This window comes from Chaetodon auriga, chromosome 6 (genome assembly GCF_051107435.1).
Source record: "Chaetodon auriga isolate fChaAug3 chromosome 6, fChaAug3.hap1, whole genome shotgun sequence".
NCBI lineage: Eukaryota > Metazoa > Chordata > Actinopteri > Chaetodontiformes > Chaetodontidae > Chaetodon > Chaetodon auriga.
The window spans coordinates 10,128,160-10,150,784 of NC_135079.1; the positions used below are offsets into that span (position 1 = coordinate 10,128,160).

Consider the following 22,625-nt stretch of genomic DNA (forward strand, 5'->3'; position numbering starts at 1 on the left):
TAGAATAACAACAAAAACAAATAAAACCAGTGACAATAAATTATTCAAGTGTGACACAGTGAGCTGTAAAGTCTTTACACTACTTACTTCCCACCAAGAATTGTCACCAGGTGTGGCAAGGTTGTAGGATGCGGCTTGTGACTGAGCTTGTCTTTGTGTGTCACTGAGACCAGTAGAAGACATGGCTGTCCATTCACAAAGACACGCTGCAGTGCTTGCTCACTTTCAGTGCACAGAGCAGGACCTCTGTTGAGATAAAAGGAAGAAAAGAATAAACTAATAACTAGTAAACAGACTATTAGGCAGTAGATCTGTCTAACTGCATTTGAGAAGGATTTGTATGAATGAAACACCTGTTTGCATACTGTTTACTTACCTTTTGCAAGGAGCTGTAAGGGATGTGGTCATCCACCTGTCAATATCCGTCTGTAAAGTACTAAAGTCTTCACACCTTGAAACAAATAAACAAAACACTTGGAAACTATGTAGATGAAATGAAATATGACCAGTCTCTATATTTGCTAACGTATATGAAGCAGTATTTGTAGTTTTAGAATAAATTATACTATTTTTCACCAGTACAGTCATTTGATTTACAAAAAACATGCATAAATATTAATTCTATAGAATAAAAAAATACTTACAAGATATCAACACAGCTGACTCTTCTTCTCATGACAGGACAAGCTGCATTCTTGCACCGCTGCAGGATTTCTGTTGTTGAGGAATCCCATGAGGTCCCTTTGAAGCGCCCAATGGTGTTTAGCCACAATAATTTACCCTGGGACCACTCTTTCTTGTCAAAGAGTTCATGGACTTCTAGTAGGGTGGAAATCCAATCACTCAACTTGGCATTTGCATTGAGGTCAGCTTTAATCCCAGGTCTCCTCTTAATAGCCAATTGAAGCATGTACAGGAGGTTGTCCACTGTACATGTATTTGTCATGGACACTGTTTGCTGCTTTATAGTCCCTTCTCCTCCCCAAAATGGACAGCATCCCTTTTTTTGCGGTGGTGGTGGGTGTGTTGTTGCACCTTTGACATGACTCTTTGACCTTACATTTTTTTTGCTGGCCTCTGTTGCTGGTTTTGCCACAAAATGACTGACTGGAGGAGGGGAGTTGAAGTACTTCGATTTTCTCTTACGAGTACTTCGCTTCTTCCATTTCTCCTCTTGTGATAGGGGAAGAGAGTCTGGACCATCAATTTTCTCTCCATCTTCATTGCTGCTTGACTGTTTTGTCAGTGGTACCTGTTTATTGGCTAATGTTCTTTTCATTCTTCCCACTACAAACTCATGCTGGAGCTGCAGAAAACCTCCAGCTCTTCTGTGCAGCTTTGATGCCAGAACCACAGTTTTTGTGGTGCGAAACCAGTTCTCAACTATGGCATTACTGTCTCTTGTTTTCCAAGATGTTTCAGCATAACACCTGACCAAAGAGGAACAGTACCTGCATAATCTAAAAGAATCTCCACCACAGACTCACAGAAATGGGTATTCTTTTGTGTTGCTCCCTCTGTTTCATCTTCCTTTCCAGCTTTCTCTTTTGCTTCCCTCACCACTGTTCCTATGGGGGCAAAGAAAGGTGATGACTTTCTGATTGATTTATGCTGGTCTTCAGAGATCCTGGGTTCACCGTCATCATCGTCATCATCTTCATTTTTTATGTCTATCTTGTCCGTCTTCTGTGTCTGTATGGCTTCCTGCAGTGATGACAGCTGTTCCTGACACGCTTTTGTCTCAGTCCTTGAGGACAAAACAAACACTACAGACTTTACAATGGACAAGATCACACAAAAATCTGTGGCATTTTGGCGAAGGGCAAAGCAGTACAGAAAAAAAATTTTTGGTTTCTTTTTTGCATTGCACCTTGCTCAATTTCATGCTTATCAGCTTAAGCATGTGAGCAGCACAGAGGTGTATCACAGTCATTTGCACTGTGTGCTGCTCTTGGCACACCTGAAAACAAAGCTGCAGATATTCCTGAATGCTGACAATGTTAAATGCCTGAACGACTGCATGGATCATAGCCCAACTGAAATCAGTTTCAATTTTTTCATCTCCACTGGCTTCAGGTTGATGGTTATTTTTTTAATTCTTTTTTTTTTTTTTTTTTTTTGGCTCATGCTTTGGGCCCTACCCCGCGGTGGGCGCAGGGACAAACCCGCTCGATTTGAAATCGGCAAAATGCGCATCACTCCTTTTAACTGCACCTTCTCTATCACCCATTAATAAATAGCCTACTGCAGTCAAGTGAGCCGTCGTTCGTCTTCGCGGAGTCAAGCCAGCCGTGTCAACATTTTGAGTGTGACCGTGTCATGGAACTTACGGCAAATGCTCGGAGTCCATTGAGAAAGTCGGCGCTAGAGTGCTGGAATAAGCCAGCGCTGGTTTAATACCGAGCGAGATACTTCCGTTTTTCAAAATAAGACGTTGGCGTGTCATGGAACGGAGGGCGAAACAGGTTTTTTTTTTTTTTTTTTTTTTTTTTTTAGCAATAACCGATTTCTCTGCTTTAAAATATGATGTCTTTCTACTTTTCTTATGTATCGATCTTTAAAGAAGCAGATCTTTTAGTTTGACCGATACCACTCGAAATCTTCTTTGAGGCTTCATCCTTAGCTTCGTTTCCAAGGAAACACAGCGACTACACTTCCCATAATTCTACAGAAACTGTTACCATGGAGGCGTGACTAGCTTCTCAGTTCCGGGATTGGCGGCAAGAACAACAATATGAAAAAGCTTTTACCATGCATGTTTTTCCACAGAAAATGGATGCTAAGCTAATACATCCGTCCGATAGCGGAATAATATCAGTTATGATGATATAAAACTCGTTTATAATCTGTGTGTCTGTTTTGTGCCCCGCCGTGCTTTGGCGCTGCTAATACGCGCGGGTTTTGAAAGTGGGCGAGTCTGCGGCTCTTAAAGAGGACGTCCAACCGGCTAGCCGGAGTTAGCTTTGTGCCCAACAAAGTTTGCCACTTGGCCGAACTAGTCGCAAACTGGCATTAAACTAGTTATTGGCCAACGGATCTATACCGTTGATCAAACGCATATGTCGTCGGTTTTTAAAAGCATGGCAATGCAATTTTTTACAAGTTTTGTTGGTGTCGTTGCTGCTAAATCAAGCTAACATGGTCAGTTTACCTCTAACATTAGTTAGCTAGCATCGCTCCTTTGTAATGTAAACAGCAGTGTAGCTACTAACTAATAACGTCACTTAAATAAAGGGATAAGCAGTTCACCAAAGGAACCGTCTGTCCAATTTACGCAAACAGGTAAGCTGATGTTATGTCTGTTTTTGCTGGTTCAAATCAGTGCGGCGGTGAACTTTTCACCTTAGCCAACATGTAATGTTAGCGTTAACTTAGCTACGTTAACGTTGTTAACCATTCTACAGTTAACAACACACCGCACGTAACATAATTTTCCTGGTTGTTCGTGATTTCTCCTCTCAAACATATCTTTGCACCTCTCCGCAGAGTACACCAACAGGCTCTACATCATGTCTATTGATTTTGACAGTGCTGCTCTTCAAACCCAGCATGATGAAGACGAATACGACCAGGAGGACTATGCAAGAGAGCAAGAGGTACCGTTCATAGTAATAAGCTATAGATTATAACTGCGACACCATTGTGAAGTTGTTGGGCTAACGTTTGTGTTACAATAACGTTTGTGTCTAGTCGACTTGTGTCACTTGCTAGAGTGACTTTTTGTTAACAGTACTCACCTTGAGCTCCTTTGGTTTCTTGATTGTACATATTTTCAAACATCCCTTATCTAACACATCGGATGACAGAAGATATCCAGGGCGTGCAATAACCGGTGGCATGTATAGCGCTCTAAGCAGCACTCATATTGTCACGTTCATATATTTATGAAAGTGACAATATGAGAATTGCTTTTTTCAGGTCCTGTTTTTCTGACTTAGTATTGTTGTTGCCTCAGGAAGCATTTCAGGTTTGCACTGTGTGAATGTCACAACAACCGCGTGTTTCACAGCAAGAGAGGCATGTGGTGTTATTACTCACGCCTACAATCTGCTGCCATTAACCTGAGCTATTATAAGCTCAAGGAAAGGGCCTCCTTCCAGGTGTGTCTCACTGATACTAGCGCTGCCCTGTGGTTTCACGACTTTCTCGCTATTTAGGTTACCTTGTTTCTGTGTTTGATCCCACAACTTGTGCTTAATAGAGTGAGCATGAAGAAACTGTCACTGGGTGTTTTTCCCAGTGGGCTGTGACGTGCAGAAGAATTGGACTTTGGGAGAATATTTATCCTGAGAATGGATTTTCTTTTGCTTTGATATAGCCTAGATATTATGCTCAAGTTGGTCAAGTGGAAAATGTTTGCCAGCAGTAATTGGAATGTTTCTGCTCCAGTTAACCTTGCTATATGTTTTGCCTAAACAATGGAGTTCTTTGGGAGCAAAACATAGCAATACCGCAGGGAGCCGACAACATGCCTGGCACGCTTTGGATGTTTCACACAGGACGTTTTCTCTGCAGAAAGATTAGGCTTGCGGGTAATCATGAGGCTTCACAACTGAAGCAGAAGTACCTCTTCAGTCTTTTCTTAAATGTGTAAGTGGGATAATATGGGTCCTTCGGTTGTGGACACACTGGAGGATTTGAGGAATATCCAACGGTCTTTGTGGGAAGTAAGTCCAGCTGGCTCTGTTTGTTTCATCACACATGGCTCGTTGTAAAGCAGGTCTGGTCGATCTGTTACTGACACAGAGGAGCATTTGCATTGTTTTTGTATCATTAGGAACTGTTTTGACAGAAAAAGGCGTTTGTTAGTTTTTCTGTTTCTCAGTTTGTGTTTGATTGTTTTGATCAAAAGAATAATGAGCATATTTTATACATATGGAGCTTTATCTCAATTGGGCTGCAACTAATGATTACCTTCATTACTGATTAATCTTAAAACATCAAAGTGGTAAATCTTCACATTTAATATTAAAATTTGGAATACTTGCTTTATAAATACCTTGCATGATTAATCAATATGCTGTTTGATACATTAACACATGTTTAAAGATTACATATACAAGAACAAATCGATCGTCAACACTAAAACCTGTGGAATATGCCTTTGTCAGCCACACTGAGTCTTATTTGTCTCAAGACAGTAGAATTTTGATTTAACCCATTTTCATAACTCTGAAAACAACTGAACCTCCTGACACATTGTGCTCTCAGGCTGTTAGTGATTGCTTGCTTGCTTGCTTCAATCTGTTACTTTACGACTTGGTTGCGGAGCAACCTTGGTGACTCATTTCCATGTGCTATTTTTTCCGCAGCTGCAGAAACTGCTCACAGACCTGCCCGATGACATGCTAGAGGATAGCCGAGACTCCACCCCAGAGCTGGAGTATTCTGCCTGCAGCAATGAAAATGCTGACAAAAGGTAACACACATGCTTGCTGCTGACACATTAGCTATCTGAGATTTAAAAATTTCTGAGTGTGGTGCAGTACAGTCAGACATACCAGATTGCATTATAATATACAGTAATAATGCTTTTTTGCTCTCTCTGCTCAGCCCACAGTCCACATGGACTCAGCAGTGGTCAGTTCATCCAAGGTCAACCTCTCATGAACAGGTAGGTTGTTAGTTTGTTTTCACTGATCGATTTTTGCCTTCTGAGCCTTTAAAGGAAAAGAAAACCACTGTCAATGTCTCTCTTAAGAACTGTGAAGTTGATTATGATCAACGCTCTCATGATGAGTTCGCTTATGAGGATGGAGCTGCTCAGATCAACGGACATCATCGGAGTCATCCTCAAAGTCAACCTCTGCCTCACACCTGGAACAAACAGTCACAATGTCATCAGTCAACCCAGGGAGATTATACATACACCAGTATGGGCACAGAAAAATCTATGGAGACCAGTGATTTCTCCACAGACAAGTATGAGTCTAAAGCATACCCTCAAGGCACTAATAACGCTGTAGTCTACAATGGAGAAGGAGGACATGAAGGCAACCAAAACTATGGGGACCGCAACAATGCCAGAAACCATTTTCAAGTGAGTGGAGTTTTATGTTTGGTCTATTTTGTCATTGCAGACTACCAAAATATTTGCAAACTTGTTGATGGTTTATTGCAGTGATTGTTGTTCTTGTTTTTTTTTAAGGATCTTAGAGCTAATTAATTCACCATCTTTTTACATTATACATTTTATTTCTAATGCACTCCCTTATGAATGAAATGTATACATTTGTCTGGCCTTTTTCCTTTGTGATTTGAAATTAACATCTTATCTTGCAGCATGTTGTACATTTGTATTATGTGTCTGAGAATGTCTGAGAAAGAGAGAGTTTAATTGTGTAGCTCTGGCTTGGTTTATTCTTGAGCTGCTGAACACACTAATATATCTATTTTTTTTTTTTTTTTTCAAACGTGCTATGTTTCTTCAATTTTGATCTTTTGGATTTACAGTCTGGACCAGGGGACAGAGTTGTGGATCAGTACAAGGCCAGCTACAATCCTCACCATCCCGCCCATCAACCAAAGCTGTTTAATTCACAGGCCGCTCACCATGAAGGTCAACTTGAGCATCTGCAAAGAGAATTCCTTGACTCGACACAACGTGAGTCTTACAGTCTTGATTTAGCTGCCGGCTAATAGCATAGAACTGCAGTTACATGTAAATCACAAATTACTAAAATAGTTGAAAAGTGATCTTGTTAGGAATTATCAGAACTATCTTAGCAAATACAGCTGTGTGCGAAAGTCAGGGCACCCCTTTAAAAACAGCATATTTTATATATTAAAAAATAAATTTTCATATTTATAGTCTCTCTGGTATATGGGAAAAGACAATAATATCAGGAAACATTAATGCATAGTTACATTTTATTTTATAAATTTAACAAATTATTTTATAAATTTAACAAATTTACAATTGACATTGCTTCAAATTAAATTATCTTCACGTTGCTTAAATAAGGGGTAAGTGATTGATGTGTTGAATATAAATTTTGTGCTGTTTCAGAAACTGCTGATAGGGAGCAGCTTGCCCAGCTGCAGATTCTAAACAAGGCTCAGCAGAGACAAATTGAAGACTTGGAGCGAAAACTGGAGGATTCAAGGCGTAATATGAGATACATCGAGCATCAGTTTGCTATCGCCAAAGGTACGTTTCACACAGCTTTTGCTTTCAAAAGGCGTGGAATTGCCTGTTTATTGCAGTACATAGCCCTCATAAAGTCATGTGATTATACTGTTTTTGTGTTACCTTAAAGATTTCAATTTAATGTTGTTAGTGTTATGATTTATTGTTCTCTTGTCTTACATGCATTTAAGATTTCTAATTTCAACAGTTATGGAAATTAAGCAAATCACTTGAGCTCGGAATGAGTAGATTGTCACTCATTCTTGGTGTTGCTGTGTGATGAGTGATGATCTCTTTTAAAGAATAGCTTTTCTCCTCTTCTGATCATTGTCTTTGACACTTAAACTTTCCAGAAAGCCAAAGGGCTGGTTGTCTTTGAATCTATAGCATTCATTGAGATTAGATTATTTGTAAGAAGGGAATAAAGTAAGACATGTCTTCACTTTCTTGCTTTCTTCTATACATAATGTGTGTGTTTGTGTGTGTGTGTGTGCCCCCTTGTGGCATTTAAGAGAGGTTGCACTATCAACAGAAACAGTGCGTCCTATGCTGGCTTTGTGTGTCCTTGTTCTCTTCCTGGATGTGCTTCTCGTGGGAACATAATGTCATTTTTTTCATCATCAATAGATGAAAAGGATGGCCTAGCAGTCAGTCTAAAGGAGTCGAGTCGATTGGTAGAAGAGGCCAAGGAGAGAGAGGTTCAAATGCACAACAAAATGAGAGCAATGGAGCAGCAAGTAAAGGTCCTCAGTGAGAGAGACCAGGAGGTAAGTTCTGTGCTGACACACACAGACCAGCAGATCTTCACTGAAACCTTTAATATGAGATGGATATTATTTTTAGTCAATACAGTAGTTCTACTTTGTTTGCAGAATTTAAAGAAGCAGAAGGTGGCAGAGGCTGCAGTGGACAGCATGAAGCAGCAGATGTTGGAGCTTTGTCGCTCTGACACGTTGTCCAGAGCGCGGGAGCAGCATGACCGAGACCTCGCCGTCATAAAGGAGCGGCATGACACTGCACTGTTGACGCTACAGCAGAAACTGGACTCTACGTCTCAGGCTCTGAACGAACAGGTTTGTACTGTTACTGTCACAAGGTGCAGCAGTGGGAAATGCAGTTAATATATCAACAAGCTATTCACAACGCATACTTTTGAATTCAGGCAAGTGTCCAGATATTTGTATCAACACTTGCAGAAACACAGTAATAAACTGCTGGGTTGTTATCTTGTGGCTGCAAGATTGATGTTGGTCAGAGGTTACGAGAGCAGATGAAGCAGCTGGAGCACCAGAGAGAAGAAGAGCAACTGGAGAGAGCCAGAGTCATCAACGCCCTCACTGAGCGCCTGGAGGAGAGTCAGCAACAATGTGCCAAGCTGCTGCAGACAAGTGAGTGAAAGGGTGAATGTTCGCTGCAGGCACATTTTTGTCTTTTATGTACTTGCTTAAAAAGTGTGAGAGGAAATCACAGAACATTAATGAGCAACTCTTATGCCCATGTTATTTTTGTTTTGCTCAATTCCAAATGTTTTCTTGTCCAATGCGGTTTTATTTTGTTCAGGTTCGGTGCTGGAGACGACTCAGATGCAAGTCAAACTACGTCAGGCTCAGTCAGCCAAGGCCCTGAGTGACAACATGAACAAAGTCTTACAGGTTTGCTCTTTGATTTTTCTTATTAATCAAAAAGATGTGCTTAAACTTGGCTGATTTAAACTTTTCAACTTTCATTTTTATCCTAAAGGAGGATCTGGCTGATTTGAAGGAGCAGATCACTCTGTATGAATCTGCTGTGAAACATGGTGTTATTGCGTTCGACCTGAGCAGTGACTGGGAGAACCAGCTGTCTGAATCCTGTATGGATTTAGGATTAAAGAAGACCAACAGGAAGAATGGCCTGCTTCAAAGGTACACCACGGTTATAGAGCAGAGTCACTGTCAACATGATGATGATTCTGAGTCTCTTCACTGTCTCTTCTTTTTGTCTTTGTTCGGTCAGTACTGCTCTAGCTCACCCGTCGGACTCCAAGCTACCCAAAGATGAGGCGTTGCGGCTGCTGCGAGTGGAGATGCAGCGCTGCCTGGGTAGTCTGAAGGGGAAGCGGCAGAAGATCAGTCAGCTGCAGGAGGAGCTCCAGCTCTGTCAGGGTCAAGTGAATGAGCTGCAGACCCAGTTGGATGAAGCCAAGCTCTGCTCTTTGGTGAGGCCTCGGCCAGACACGACCTTTAATGCTGCAGTGCTGAGCAAGCATTCAGCACTGTACTGATATAAACCGTCTGATCGTGTTTATTCAGATTTAGGTAGATTAACCAATTTGATTTGTAAAAACTGAAACAGGAAAAAAATGCATATGGTTCAGGTAAGATAGCAAACCTTTCAAAAGATATGAACCTAAAAGGACTGAATTATTACATTTTTGCATGTTTCTTGCCAACAGTGTTTAGTTGTGTTGTAAAAAGAAACAAATGACATCAAATTATCTTATCTTTCTTATCAACGCTCTCATAAATGTAAGGCACGATCATAAGAGGATGCAGAAATATATGCATAAATAAAAGGGAGCTTTAGTAGGTCTGGTAGCATTTATTCAGATTTAGGTATATGAACCATTTTGATTTGTAAAAACATGCAAATGGTTCAGGCAAGATAGCAAACCTTGAAAAACATGTGAACCTAAAAGGAATGAATTATTACATCCGTGCATGTTTCAGTATTCAGTTGTGTTGGAAAAAAAAAAAAATGCCATCAAATCAAGTACGCAAATAAAAGGAGATTAAACAGCTCTAATGTGTGACCATAAAAAAATTGCATCTTTTTTTCACAGGTCAGAGAGACCAGCCAGATGAAACATCTAGACATAAGTGGAGAGTCCCAGAAAGAGTTCATGAGACTACAAGAGGACAAACGACACTTGAAGGAACAAGTTGAGGTTGGTTGTAGTTTAATATCAAATTAATCGTCTTCTGTGTTTTTAGACTTTAAGAAAGCATTGATGAAAGACTGATGTTCTATCCAACTTTAGGCGTTAGAAATGAAAAATAAGGAGCTGAAACAGAGTGAGGAGAAAGTGAGGTCTGCCAACTTGGAGCTTTGCACCAAGATGAGGGAGATGATCCAGGAACTGGACCAAGAGAAGCAGGAGGCGTCTGAGAGGTACGCCGTGGAGGAGGGAAATAAGGTTATATTTAATGTTTGCACCTTAAGTTATTAGAGTGTGTTCATTTATGTGTTTCTGTTTCCTTGTGGAGATCTGAGCGGATCCATCAGCAGTTCAGGGACGACGTGGTGAACCAGATCAGAACAGAGCTCATGCTGGAACACGATGCTCAGCTTGAACAGCTAACTGCACAGCACCAGCAGCAGGTCCAACAGCTGCAGTAAGTCCTCTACACCTGTCACTAAACACTTTAGTTACACCTGCGCAGCTCATTTACGGCATTTATTACCTCTTCACAGGACCCAGCTGTCTGAGACCAGTGATAAGATGTTGGCCGTGCAAGAGTGTTACATATCTGTCTGCAAGGAGAAGGACATGCTTGAAGAACGCTTTCGCAACAGGGAGAAGGAGGAGGAGGCTTTGATCGGAGAAAATGAGGTAGACAAGATCCTGCAGTGTGTTTACAAGTAGTTATACGTGGTTCTTACACTCATCAAAGCATGAACATCATTTAAAAGATCAAAATTCACTACATTCACTCTTACTATTTTTGTTTAATGTGTTGCTACACACACATTAGTTTTTCAGAGATAATGTTGCCTTCAGTCAACATAGATTACCTGTGGACTGAGGGATTTATGATTGACTGGTTGTAATTCACAGCAAAACATGAGTGATCCAGCTGTGGAAACGCTGAAGGCTGAGCTCGAGGCTCAGCATCAGGCCTCAATAAACCAGCTCAAAGCTCTCTGGTCCAAAGAAAAGGAAACTGAGATCCAGCTGCAGGTGAACTCTCAGGTAGCTTTGGCCACGGCTGCGTGGACGAAGGACCTACAAAAGGTATGACCTCCTGTCCAGTTCCCTCATTTCCCTAATGGCTTTTTATTTTTGTCAGAACTGAAAGTTTATGCTGCTTCTGTGCAGATGGAAGAGACCTGGGTCCAGAGGCTGGAGGAGGCGAGGAGGGAGAAACACAGAGTGACTGCTGAGGCAACCTGCCAGACAGATGAGATTGAAGCCAGCAGTGGGACAGTTACTGCTGAGGAGCTGGACTCCAGGCTTAGTGCCCAGAAACAGCAGCTGCAAATGGAGGCCGACAAAGTCAAACGCAAAGCTGTGGAAGAAGCCAGGAAACAAACCCAGAATGAGCAACACGAGAAACACCTTGAGGACATGGCCAAACAGGTCAGTGGGTTTTTATGATAATGCTTGTGCTAGCTAGCCAAAGCGTTTTACTGTACATATTTTTACTCGTGGAATCAATCCAGTGCCACTAAATTTGCTAAGTCTGTGTAATTCACACACATTTAATTTACACAATGTCACACAACTCTTGACAGATTTAGCAGTGGACACAAATGTGTTGGTGTTTCAGGTTGAAGGTGCAGTAACGAGGGCCTACAATCGCTGGATTGAGGATTTGACTTCATTGCCAGAATACCAAGCCTGTATCCAAACAGAGAGGCAGAAATGGGAAGAACTACAAGGAAAACGTACAGAACAACAGGTATGACGGAGTTTTTTCTTTGTGAGTTAGGAAGTATCGCTGCTATTAACTGGATTCCCTTTTCTGATATTGTGTATTTTAATGTAAATATATCAGGTATGCCAGGCCCTGAGAGAGGCAGAGGAGCAGTGGCACAAAAAGCATAAGAACCAGTTGGAGGAACAGAGCTCTTGGACTCAGCAGGTGGAGGAGCTCCAAGAGGAGGTGGCTGCTCTCCAGACTCGACTGGAGCAAGTGAGGAGAGAACAAGCTGCCCTGCTAAAGGCTGAGCTGGCTGGAGCTCGAGCGGCCTGGAACCGAGACAAGCAACAGGAGATCTCTGTCATGCAGGTCCGCAGTGAGCAGGTGTACCAAACCAAGTTGGAAGAGCAGCGCAAAAAGCTGGAGCAGGCTTTGCAGCAGGCCACGGAGGATGTGGACCTCCAGAAGAAGGAGCTGGTCCTACAGATGGAGGCCAAGTTACAACAGACTCTGAGGGCACGAGAGGAGGAGTTGAGATGTCAGCATGCGGAGAAAGAGCAGGCCCAGAGACAGCAGATGAGAGCTGAATTACTAGCAGAGCTTCAGGCTAGTCTGGCAGAGATCCAGGCGCAACTTCTCAGGGATCCCAAAAAAGATCTGCAAGGCACTGAAGACATCAGGAGGACCAGCGGGGCCACATCAGAGAACACGATAACAAGTGTTGTCCAGGCGTCCTGCAGAGACATAGTCAGGAGAGCAGTGTCTCAAGCCAAGAGGGAGTGGAAGAAAGTGAGTCTTTGTTGTGCTGTTGTCTACAGATGAAATTAATGATTATATCTGTTCATCCTTTAGTAGGACTGGCTACTCATTGATTACTTATCTGAGGCTGCAGAGGATAAATGTTTTAGTGCTGTCCCCACAGATGAGTGAGGAGAGACTGAGCCGTGTGCTGAAAGAAACACAGCAACAGCATGTGAGGGAAATGGACAAAATGCAAAGTATGTAATGTGCTCTTATCATGTCTTCAATAAACTTTCCACTTCAGTCCATTCAACAAGCATTAATTATTTTAATATTGTCCACTTTTTCCAGGCTCTTTGTCCCAGAGGAAGGATCAGGCTTATTGTAGGAAGGAGTGCACTGAGACCGTAAGTAAACTGCAGAAGAAGAACCAGGAGCTCCAGAGACACTTGGAGAAAGCCTGTTGTCAACTTCAGCACAGCGTTCGAGAGCACAAATCCGCCATGCAGCACCTGAAAGGTATTTAATGCACTTCAGATATTTCTTCAAATGTCATTTAAATTGATTTACTACTGTCACCATATCTGCGTCGATGCTCTACAACACTGTTTATTGTAGATGAGCATGAAAGCAGCTTACAAAAGGCAAAGGAGGAGCATCTGCAGCAGCTGGAGGAAGTGAAGAGAGCCAAAGAAGAAGGGTTTGTGCTTCTTATGTCCAGTAATATGAAATACTGTTTCCATGCCTGTACTGTTACTCGTGTCTATTGTTACACGCACGAGTTTGTCAAATATCATTCAGTGGTTCATAGTAATTCAGTTACCCCATGATAATAAAACCACAGTAAAATCTATGCCGACAAATGAATCACTCTTGTTACAGGAGTCTTCAGCAAGGGCTCGAGGAGATGAAGCAACAATACCTGATGACTGTAGAGAAGATCAGAGGTTGGTGTTGACTTTTGATCCACCTGTGTGAATTTAAAATATTCTGCATTCAGTGTTACTCACTCAGGAGGGACTGAGGAAGGAGTCAGTGCAGACAAAATTCTGCACCATATATGATGAATGCACGTGTGTTGCTTCCTGACTTGTGAATGGGTCGCAGGTTTTATATGTATATGCATCAAACGTCACAGGATCGTTTTCTCATACGTGCGTTGAGTGAAAAACACTGATTTCAATTGTGTTTTTATGGCAGGAGACATGCTGCGTTACCTCCAGGAGAGTCGGGAGCGAGCAGCCGAGATGATCCGCATGGAGGTGCAGAGGGAGAGGCAGGACACTGCCAGAAAGATGAGGCGCTATTATCTGACCTGTCTGCAGGAGTTACTGGAGGATGGAGGAAAGATTACAGGGCAAGGGGCCATAATTGTCATAAACTTGTTTGTTGTCATGACTCACTCATGACACTCATGGCTAATCTTATTGACTTTGCTGTTCTGCAGGGCTGAAACAAAAATAATGAACGCTGCAAGCAAGCTGGCAGCCATGGCTAAAGTGCTGGAGACACCCATCAAAAGTAAATCAGGAAAGAACTACTCTTTACAAAGTGAGTCCTATAGTGCACAACTGCTTCACTTTATTTTAGTCACATTTTTTTCTCAGTGTGGTGTGTGATTTGGTGGTTTGTATTGACAGGTTGTTTGGGGGCTTTGTCCACAGCTGACTGCCCTCCAGGTCTCAGTAACAACCTGCCAACACTAGCTGAGCTTCCTGACATCAGGCCAGAGGAGAGATCCCAGAGGGAAGAGACTTCTGCTGATTCAGAGCAGAAACAAACCTCTGCAGCAAGGACTAAACCTTTGAGTCACCAGGACATTTGTGCCTCTAGAAAGGAGGAGGTGTCTGTAGCTGCGGGGCTGAACCCCCAAACTGCTGCTCACACACCCCTCCACTCCTACAAACCTTCTCGACAGATGGCTTCTCCACCCCTGGGGGGTTTTGTCAATGTGTCTGTGAGGGGTAAAAGCAGGGAGGTTTACCCGAAGGGAGTCGACTCTAGCAAGTCAGACAACCACCGCGACTCAGAGCGACAAAACAAACCCTTCCTCGTCCAGGAGGCTCCTGTCAGGGATGAGAAACAGACCGACTGGAGCATGACCAGTAGTGACTCGGACACAGGCTTTCAGGTTTCCAGATTCTCCTCCTCAGGAAGGAAAGTAGAACCGGTGAAGCCGTTTTCTGTCTCTGCTGCATCAGCAAGTGACTTGGGAGAGTTTGGTGGCCTCAGCCCAAATGTATCTGACATGACTGTTTATAATGAAATTGCCCAGAAGACTCCTCACACCCAGACCTTACACCATGCAAAGATAAGCACGCACAGACAGCCCACCCCTGGCTCTGAGGCCGAGAAGCAGCACGGAGTTTGTTCCAGGCCTCTCTTCTCTGAGCTGAGACAGCGGCAGCAGGACAGCGGCTTTGACAGTCCATTCTACCAACAGAAGTGACAAAGTGAAGGCAGGTACAATGAAACAAGCTTTAACCTGAATGGACAGATTCAATTAGCTTTCCAAACGGTGCCTTTAATTCAGTGTGTAATGTTTACCTGATGTAGAACCTTCGCCTTCATAGGCACTGCAGCATGTTCATGTATTACATGAAGATTGTTAAAGGAATAGTTTGAGCTACTCGACAAGATTGATACCACTCTCATGTCTGTATGCTGTGTATGAAGCTACAGTCAGCAGCTGCTTAGCTTGGCTTAGCATAAAGACTGGAAAACAGCGGGAACCAGCTAGTCTGGCTTTGCCCAAAGGTAGTAAAAATCGCCTACCAGCACCTGTAAAACTCACCAATGCACCAATTGGATCTTGTGTGTTTGATACGTACAGAGACCGAAGAGTAAAAATGGTAAATTGTGGGTTTACGGGGACTTTGGTGCTGGACTATTTCTTGGCCAGAAGCTTGAAGGAGATTTAAACAAACGAATATAACATGTAAATTGGCTTTAGAGGTGCTGGTAGGTGGAGCAGAACCAGGCTAGCTGCTTCCAGTCTTTTTGCTAAGTTAAGTTAACCAGCGGCTGGTTGTAGCTTTATATTTACTACAAAGACATGAGTGGTGTTAATCTTCTATTTAACTCTCATTAGGACAGTGAGTGTATTTCCCAAAAATGTCAAACTACTGCTTTCATGCATCGTTTGTTTCAGTGTGAAGCATCACTGGTTTCGTTCAGTCCCTCCGTGTCCTGGTCTGGATATCTCCCACCTCCAGCGTAGCACGCGCAACAAGCAGAACGTTCTGAGTTCTGTAAATATTTGCCTGTCACATTGACTTCACAGTCGGCTAAAATCCAGGAGCGCTCAGGTGTTTCCTCTACACCTGTGAGCTCTTTTCAAAGTGATAAATGCACTTTCCGGTCGAAAGTTGTAGCTTTGCTGACGCTGTCATTTTTAAATTGTGATACCCGACTGAAAGATACTGACAGCGCCAGATGAGGTGCAGGTTCAGACAACGTTTCACTCCCGTGTTGTGCTTTCTCTCGCTGGGATCAGAGTTTGATTCCAGTGTGTCCGTGTTTTTATATTTTATATTGCGTTACTGAGATATGCTGTGCATAGATTATCAATGTTTTTTTACATGTTTATTTTAATAAATCTTATTGCACATTATAAAGGAATAATTCATTTGTTTGAGAGCTGAGCCTCTTCATTATATCCTGTTGTCCTTACTTAATGCTTTATGACAGAGATGACTTTTAGAGATATCTAATGGCATAAATATGACTCTTCTTCCCGTGCATGCGTGGGTTCTCTCCGTGCACTCCGGCTTCCTCCCACAGACCAAAAACACGCTCATTAGGTTAATTGGTGACTCTAAAATTGTCCTTAGGTGTGAGTGTGAGTGTGAGTGTGAATGGTTGGTCTGGTCTGGATAGTCGGTATAGAAGATGAATGAATGAATGAAGTTAATACTGATTAGCTTAGTTTGGGGGACATCCTGTCAACTGAACTAAAACCAGCTGATCGTCAGAAAACTGATTAACAATGCTGATAGTTGATTAATCGTTTCAGTCATTTTTTAATTGCAAATCACTGATTCTGAGCTGGGCTGCTAAACATTTTCTAATTCCTGATGTGCTGTCTACGCTCCTCCTCCTCCTCATACCTTTTAGTCCCGACCACAGGTATAAAAATGTCCCACTCAGTCTTCTTCACGCAGGTGATTTTCAGATCAACATGCTCGTCCCGATCGTGTTAACAGCTCTGCTTTTTCTCATCTTTTTATTCCGCCATCCTTACCTTATCAAGGATGTCCAACACACGCTCCGTAAACTCCGACGCCAGCGCCGTGTGCTCAGATACTATCAGACCAACTACTTAATTGTGGACCGGTTCTTAGACGCGGTGAAGGCGCACCCGCACAAGCCGTTCATTCTTTACAAAGATGAGACTTTTACTTACCAGGACGCCGACGAGCTCAGCAACAAAGCCGCAAGAGCGTTCCTGGAGAGCGGATGCGTCAAAGAGGGCGACACGGTAGCGCTGCTCCTCGGAAACGAGCCCATGTTTCTGTGGCTGTGGTTGGGTTTGGCCAAGATTGGATGTTGCGCTGCTCCTCTGAACTACAGCATCAGATCCAGGTCCCTGTTACACTGCTTCAGCTGCAGCGGAGCCACTACTCTGGTCGCAGCTGAGGGTAAGAGGTTTGCGTGCATGTCTGGTGGCAAGAAGTACTGTAGAAATATTGTACTGCAGATCTAATTGTGCAAAAGTACGATCAAAGTGCACCGAAAAGCATGCATATAATGGCTGGTGGATCTTAACAAGCATGCATTAACTCAAGTACTGAACTTAAGTACGACTTAGAGTACCTTTTTCTGCTCCGTTAAACTTCATCTTTTGTACCCACTACACGTGTTTTTTATAGTTTACTAGTTAAGCTAATATTTGATGTGTAAGCAAACACATAAGATATGATTCGTAGATATTGATGACAGTGTACTAACAATGCATCAGTAATAATAATCCCATAAAATATGATACATGTAGTACTCTGAATGGGGCCGTTTTGCATAGCGAGTACTTTTAGTAAATATCAGAAGCTTCCTGCACATTTTGGTACTGATCCTTCTGTAGTTTAGTGAAATTGTGAATGCAAGAACTCGTAATTGAGTATTTTTCACACTTAATAGATCTGAATACCTCAATGTAATATATTCTGTTTTTGTTTTTGTGTTTAACTGCTACTGCAACAAAACAATTTCCCAAAGTGGGATCAATAAAAAAAGCAGTCCAAAGTCTAACATCTATATTGTTATGTAGTAATACACTGCCTCATCTGCAGAGGAGCAACAACTTCTACCCTTAAGTCTCTCAGTTGCAGAGAAGACGTTTTCTCGGTTTTATTTCCAGAGTTCCAGGATGCTGTGGAGGAGGTCCTGCCCAGACTGTTGGAGCAGCAGATCTCTGTTTTCATCCTGGCCGACAGATGCAGAACTGCAGACATGAAGAGCTTCAAGGACAAAATGAGCCAGGCCTCATCTGAGCCTGTCTCCAAGGATTTAAGGTCACATTTAACATTGCAGAGTCCTGCAGTCTACATATACACATCAGGGACAACGGGTAGGCTACTTGAAGTGTTAAAATGTTCAGGATTCAACAGTAAAAGAGAGATTAGCTGCAGTACATTTACCTGTGGCTTCTCCTCAACAGGTTTACCTAAAGCAGCAGTGGTCACTCATGCCAAACTGTGGAACCTCTCTTTGATTCTGTCTGTCATCGGAGTGAAGGCCAAGGATGTGATTTATATTAGCCTCCCTCTCTATCACACTACTGGCTTAGTGGGGTTCACCGCAGCCATTGAGAGGGGTACGCACACATTTGGGTGTATATTTGATCAACTGAGACAAGTTTGAAGAGCATCAGTGATTTTGAGAGAGTAGGCAAATCCAATGAAAAGACCAAATTTGAAGAAAGGCGATCTGAAATATTGCGTTTAGGGGAATGGGACGGATGGACGGACCACTGGAGAGCATATTGCCTCAGTTTTGTTTTTTCTGAAAGCTAAATAATCTCTTTAAACAGCTGGATGCTAGTTTTTAGCAAACAACACTAAATCAATAGTAAATTATGCATTTGTTGGGGACTATTTTCAGCTGCGGATTAATACACATTTGGTGCTCTAGCGTGCTGATTTACAACCAGGAGTAACGTGGCCAGTTGCCAGGCTGTGCTTGGAAAAACTGACAACTAAAGAAGAAGTTCTGAGTCGATAAACAACGTACACATCCACATATTTGTGTTTAGGATGAAAACAAGGTCCTGACAACAAAGAGCTTTGACTGCACAGACAATATTTATCAGTCGGATCAGTTCAATGTAGAATTTGGTCTTTTCGTAGATTTGTTGATGAAAAGAAAAGTATTGAATATCGCCAGCCTTTTAAGATTGTCATGTGTCGTCCTGTTGCTGTGTGCAGATATGACGGTGGCTTTGAGGAGTAAATTTTCTGCATCTCAGTTCTGGGATGACTGCAGAAAATACAACGTCACTGTTATCCAGTACATAGGTGAAATTATGCGTTACCTCTGCAACACACCAAGGGTATGAAGCACCTGTCACTGCAGTAACATTAATGCTGCTTTCACATTGAGGGTCAACATAAATAAATAAAATTCTTCCCCGACAGAAACTCAGTGATCGAAACCACAAAGTAAGACTCGCGTTAGGAAACGGGATCAGGCCAGATGTTTGGAGGGAATTCACGAGCAGGTTTGGAGACGTTCAGATCAGAGAGTTTTATGGAGCGACTGAAGGGAATTTTGCTCTGCTGAACTGCAGCGGCAAGATCGGAGCTATTGGGCGAGACACCTTCGTCAACAGGGTAGGAGTCCATGTTTTCTTGCACATTATGAAGTAAAAGCTGTCACGCGGTGAGCAATAGTTTTGTTTTCTTTGTTTTACCCCGCAGATGTTTTGTCAATACAGTCTGATCAAATACGACGTAGATAAAGGACAGCCTGTGAGGGATTCTGCTGGTTTCTGCATAAAGGTTGCCAAAGGTGCGTTGAAACCAGGACCAAAGTGGTGGTGACCTCGCTGCCAGCATGGCTATTATATAGGACAGTGACATTAGTGTTTCTAAAATCCTTGCCCAGTTTGTACTTTTAGCAAAGTGCTTGATGATTCTGTGCAACAATAACAAACACTTAGATCCATTTTCATACCTTCCTTATTCTGTACTGGTCACCGTTCTATGACACCGTCGCTTTACCATCATCAAACCCATCAAATGCTTTCACAATGCTGTGAAATGGCAAGGTGTCGTCTCTACTCAGGGCATCTGCTGCATGGTGTCCCTTAAAAAGTACACCGGTGTCACACGGGTCACCTTGTGATTAACTGTCCTCAGGCGAACCTGGACTCCTGGTATGTGAAATATCAGCCCATTCACCGTTCGCTGGCTACGCGAGAGACCTGCAGCAAACCGAGAAGAAGAAGCTGCGTGATGTCCACAAGAAAGGAGACGTGTACTTCAACACAGGCGACTTGCTGAGAGTCGACGAAGACGATTTCTTCTACTTTCAGGACCGAGTTGGAGACACTTTCAGGCGAGTTCAACTCTTGTTTTATTTCAAGCTTTAAAACCTGAGCATATTGATGACTGTGCACTTTTTTTTAAAAAAAAATTGTAAATAGATGGAAAGGAGAGAACGTGGCTACGACTGAGGTGGCCGACACCCTCACACTGCTCGACTGCATTAAAGAAGCCAACGTGTACGGGGTTGAAGTGCCAGGTAATTTTCACTGGGCGTCTTCTCTTTGTCCTTTATTCTCACAGTTTTTGAGCAGGGACAGTGAGGTAAACCAAGGCTGCAGTGTTAAGCTGTATGTGTACAATCCTCAGCCAGGATTAGCAATGTAAGGTAATCTTTGCTAGAAATAGCTTAAATATTGATGTTAATTATTTCCTCTCTTATTATATTTTGGAACTTGTCCCAGTTTCCCTGTGGTATCTACTGTTCATCGGTCAGTGTCCCGGTCATGAACTTTCACCAATATATTCAACTTTCCAAGAAGATAAGGACAACTTGAATGCGTCATTAGCTTTAGTCCCTGCGAGAACAGACTGGGGAGGTGTTAAGTTTATGTTATTTGACGTGTTTGTAGTGAATTTACAACACCTGTCGACAGGAGGCTTATTTTAAGAGTTAAAATAGAAAGAAGAAAAGAAAAAAGAACTAAACTAAACAACTAAAGAGAAAATAAAAATACAATACAGGTACAAATATAATACAGGTATAAAAATACAATAAAAATGCAGGTGTGTCTGTAGAGATGTATTAAGCGTGAGAGCAGATTTAACACGTCCCTTGACTACATTAAAGATGTGTTGCATTTTCTCCTCAGTGGGTAGACAAAGTTGTGCTCCTTGTCCAGAAGAGTTTTTTGCATGTGTTAGTGTTTCATGTCCTGCTTCTGGTGCTGTGACTTTGTGTCCTTTGTTAGCTTAGATTAAGTATCGTGGTTGTTGGTTGTTTATGTAAATAAATCTCATGGATTTAGTGGTTTTAATGGTGTCTGTTTGTGGTTGAGCTGGATCAGTGGTGGAGCATTGCTTGCCCTGTTAAGCCGCCTAAGGGTGGGAGGAAACAACCGAACTAAGACACTAAAAGCTAATGCTAAACTGCATTTGGATTGGCAGAACAATAGATCCAACATCTGAAAAAAACCTTGGTGAAGATACTGTGTTAGGTGATAGAACAGATGCACACCGCTGCTCTGGAAACAGGAAGTCAGTTCACAGTCAAAAGGTGTAACAGCAGCATTGGCTGGGCATATCGCTATGTCTGATGTCCAGTCTGCGTATAACTCAGAAATAAAGATGCTCCATTATAACTCCAGAACTTCCCTGAGAATGGTCACATTTTAAAGTTCTCTTCAGGATCGTTGTCTTCAGTGATGGTTGTCTGTGCATCGATGGACACACTGCAGACAGGAACTGCTAACAGCTAGTTGAACATACTTTTAATGCCGCCACATCACCAGAATGTGAGCCTACATTTCCCATAATGCACTGATGCTGCTGGCATCTTTCAACAGACCCTGTCTGCTTGTTGACAGTCACATCTATTCTGTGCCCACAGCTCCTAATGCAGACGGTCTGTTCTGTTCTGCAGGGCTGGAGGGCAGAGCTGGAATGGCTGCCATCATTTTAAGTGAAGGACAGAGATTTGACTCCGCAGGTGTTTTTGAACACGTTGAAAAATTCCTGCCATCCTACGCAAAGCCACGTTTTCTGAGGATTCAGGTAAGTAATGTTTTGACAGTTTCAGCCTTTGTGTTGGCCTCCCCTGTAATAATTCACCGTCCTGCCGTTGGTTACAGAGTTCCTTAGACATTACAGGCACGTTCAAGCATTTAAAGACGAAACTGGTGAAGGAGGGCTTCAACCCAAATCAAGTAACGGACCCACTCTACTTTCTGGATGAAAAAGAGAAGACTTACATCCCGCTGACTATGGACATATTCGATTCAGTTACATCAGGGAAGATCAAAATATAAAGTAACTTTTGTTGCCTGTATTTGGTATCAGTGTATCAATTAGCTAAAGCTGGTGATACAGTTGGCTTGTAAACCTACTCGTGGCTGACATTTTGACATAAAAATAGCAGGAAAAGCACAGATGTAATTAAAAACATTAATAATGGATGCACGTGTAGTTTAACTGGTTTCAGGCGCCTTCCACTGGTAACAAGGCTTAATGGAACAGAGACACCGTTAACAGTATTAATTACACCTGTTGCTTTTCCTGCTGTACAACTGCACTCTTTCAAATGTTAATTTCAATCTAAAAACAATAAATTGTTCACCTGTAATGTGGTCTACTCTGATCCTTTTTTTCTACAGAAAATCAGCCAACTTTACTTTGAAGTTGGCCTCTCTCTTTCTCTCTAACTGAACCTAAATGACAAACAGCTGCAAAGGTTCCTTGTGTTTGGTTTAGGCTTGATGGTGGTGGAGCTTCAGTCCAGAGTGAACTATCTCAACAGCTATCCAATGGATTCCAAATCATTTTTGCACAGACATTCATGATGGTCTGAATTTTCATCTGGCACCACCAGCAGGTTAAAATGTGCACCTGTGAGTTAAAAAAGAGATCCCTAAAGGCGGGGGACACGGAGGGGCT

General features: G+C 42.4%; 2 protein-coding genes and 1 long non-coding RNA gene across 4 annotated transcripts; 2 read left to right on the top strand and 1 right to left on the bottom strand.

Moving 5' to 3' along the window:
* Positions 1-109: 109 nt before the first annotated feature.
* On the bottom strand, positions 110-717 carry LOC143322201 (uncharacterized). Its single transcript, XR_013077279.1, has 3 exons — positions 645-717; positions 377-451; positions 110-246 (listed from the first exon to the last, which is right to left on the bottom strand). It is a non-coding gene; the product is annotated as an uncharacterized LOC143322201 (long non-coding RNA).
* Positions 718-2,704: 1,987 nt separating this feature from the next.
* Positions 2,705-16,104, top strand: cep152 (centrosomal protein 152). 2 transcript variants are annotated; one of them, XM_076733211.1, is made up of 28 exons: positions 2,705-3,282; positions 3,487-3,596; positions 5,313-5,419; positions 5,554-5,614; positions 5,702-6,040; positions 6,454-6,604; positions 7,010-7,150; positions 7,757-7,896; positions 8,002-8,202; positions 8,370-8,517; positions 8,690-8,781; positions 8,870-9,033; positions 9,125-9,326; positions 9,951-10,055; positions 10,149-10,279; positions 10,375-10,503; positions 10,583-10,721; positions 10,947-11,123; positions 11,208-11,468; positions 11,659-11,790; positions 11,887-12,540; positions 12,674-12,749; positions 12,844-13,011; positions 13,111-13,192; positions 13,375-13,439; positions 13,693-13,849; positions 13,940-14,043; positions 14,157-16,104. In XM_076733211.1, the coding sequence occupies exons 2-28, from the start codon at positions 3,510-3,512 to the stop codon at positions 14,939-14,941; spliced, it is 4,998 nt and encodes a 1,665-aa protein (XP_076589326.1). In that variant the 5' UTR covers positions 2,705-3,282; positions 3,487-3,509; the 3' UTR covers positions 14,942-16,104. The 2 variants fall into 2 exon arrangements, with proteins under 2 accessions (XP_076589326.1, XP_076589325.1); XM_076733210.1 differs by having other exon boundaries at positions 14,133-16,098.
* LOC143322200 (long-chain fatty acid transport protein 2-like) lies at positions 16,035-22,312 on the top strand. Its single transcript, XM_076733212.1, has 10 exons — positions 16,035-17,132; positions 17,849-18,058; positions 18,149-18,304; positions 18,915-19,039; positions 19,125-19,319; positions 19,407-19,497; positions 19,848-20,046; positions 20,135-20,232; positions 21,616-21,746; positions 21,824-22,312. Exons 1-10 carry the CDS (start codon positions 16,673-16,675, stop codon positions 21,998-22,000), a joined length of 1,842 nt encoding a protein of 613 aa, XP_076589327.1. The 5' UTR covers positions 16,035-16,672; the 3' UTR covers positions 22,001-22,312.
* Positions 22,313-22,625: the final 313 nt, after the last annotated feature.

Coding starts and splice junctions, on each gene's coding strand:
- cep152 (XM_076733210.1), top strand. CDS start 3,510: ATGTCTATTGATTTTGACAGTGCTGCTCTTCAAACCCAGCATGATGAA. Junction 6,041..6,453: donor ATGCCAGAAACCATTTTCAA/GTGAGTGGAGTT, acceptor TTGGATTTACAG/TCTGGACCAGGGGACAGAGT. Junction 8,518..8,689: donor TGCCAAGCTGCTGCAGACAA/GTGAGTGAAAGG, acceptor TATTTTGTTCAG/GTTCGGTGCTGGAGACGACT.
- LOC143322200 (XM_076733212.1), top strand. CDS start 16,673: ATGCTCGTCCCGATCGTGTTAACAGCTCTGCTTTTTCTCATCTTTTTA. Junction 19,498..19,847: donor CTGCATAAAGGTTGCCAAAG/GTGCGTTGAAAC, acceptor AACTGTCCTCAG/GCGAACCTGGACTCCTGGTA. Junction 21,747..21,823: donor CACGTTTTCTGAGGATTCAG/GTAAGTAATGTT, acceptor CGTTGGTTACAG/AGTTCCTTAGACATTACAGG.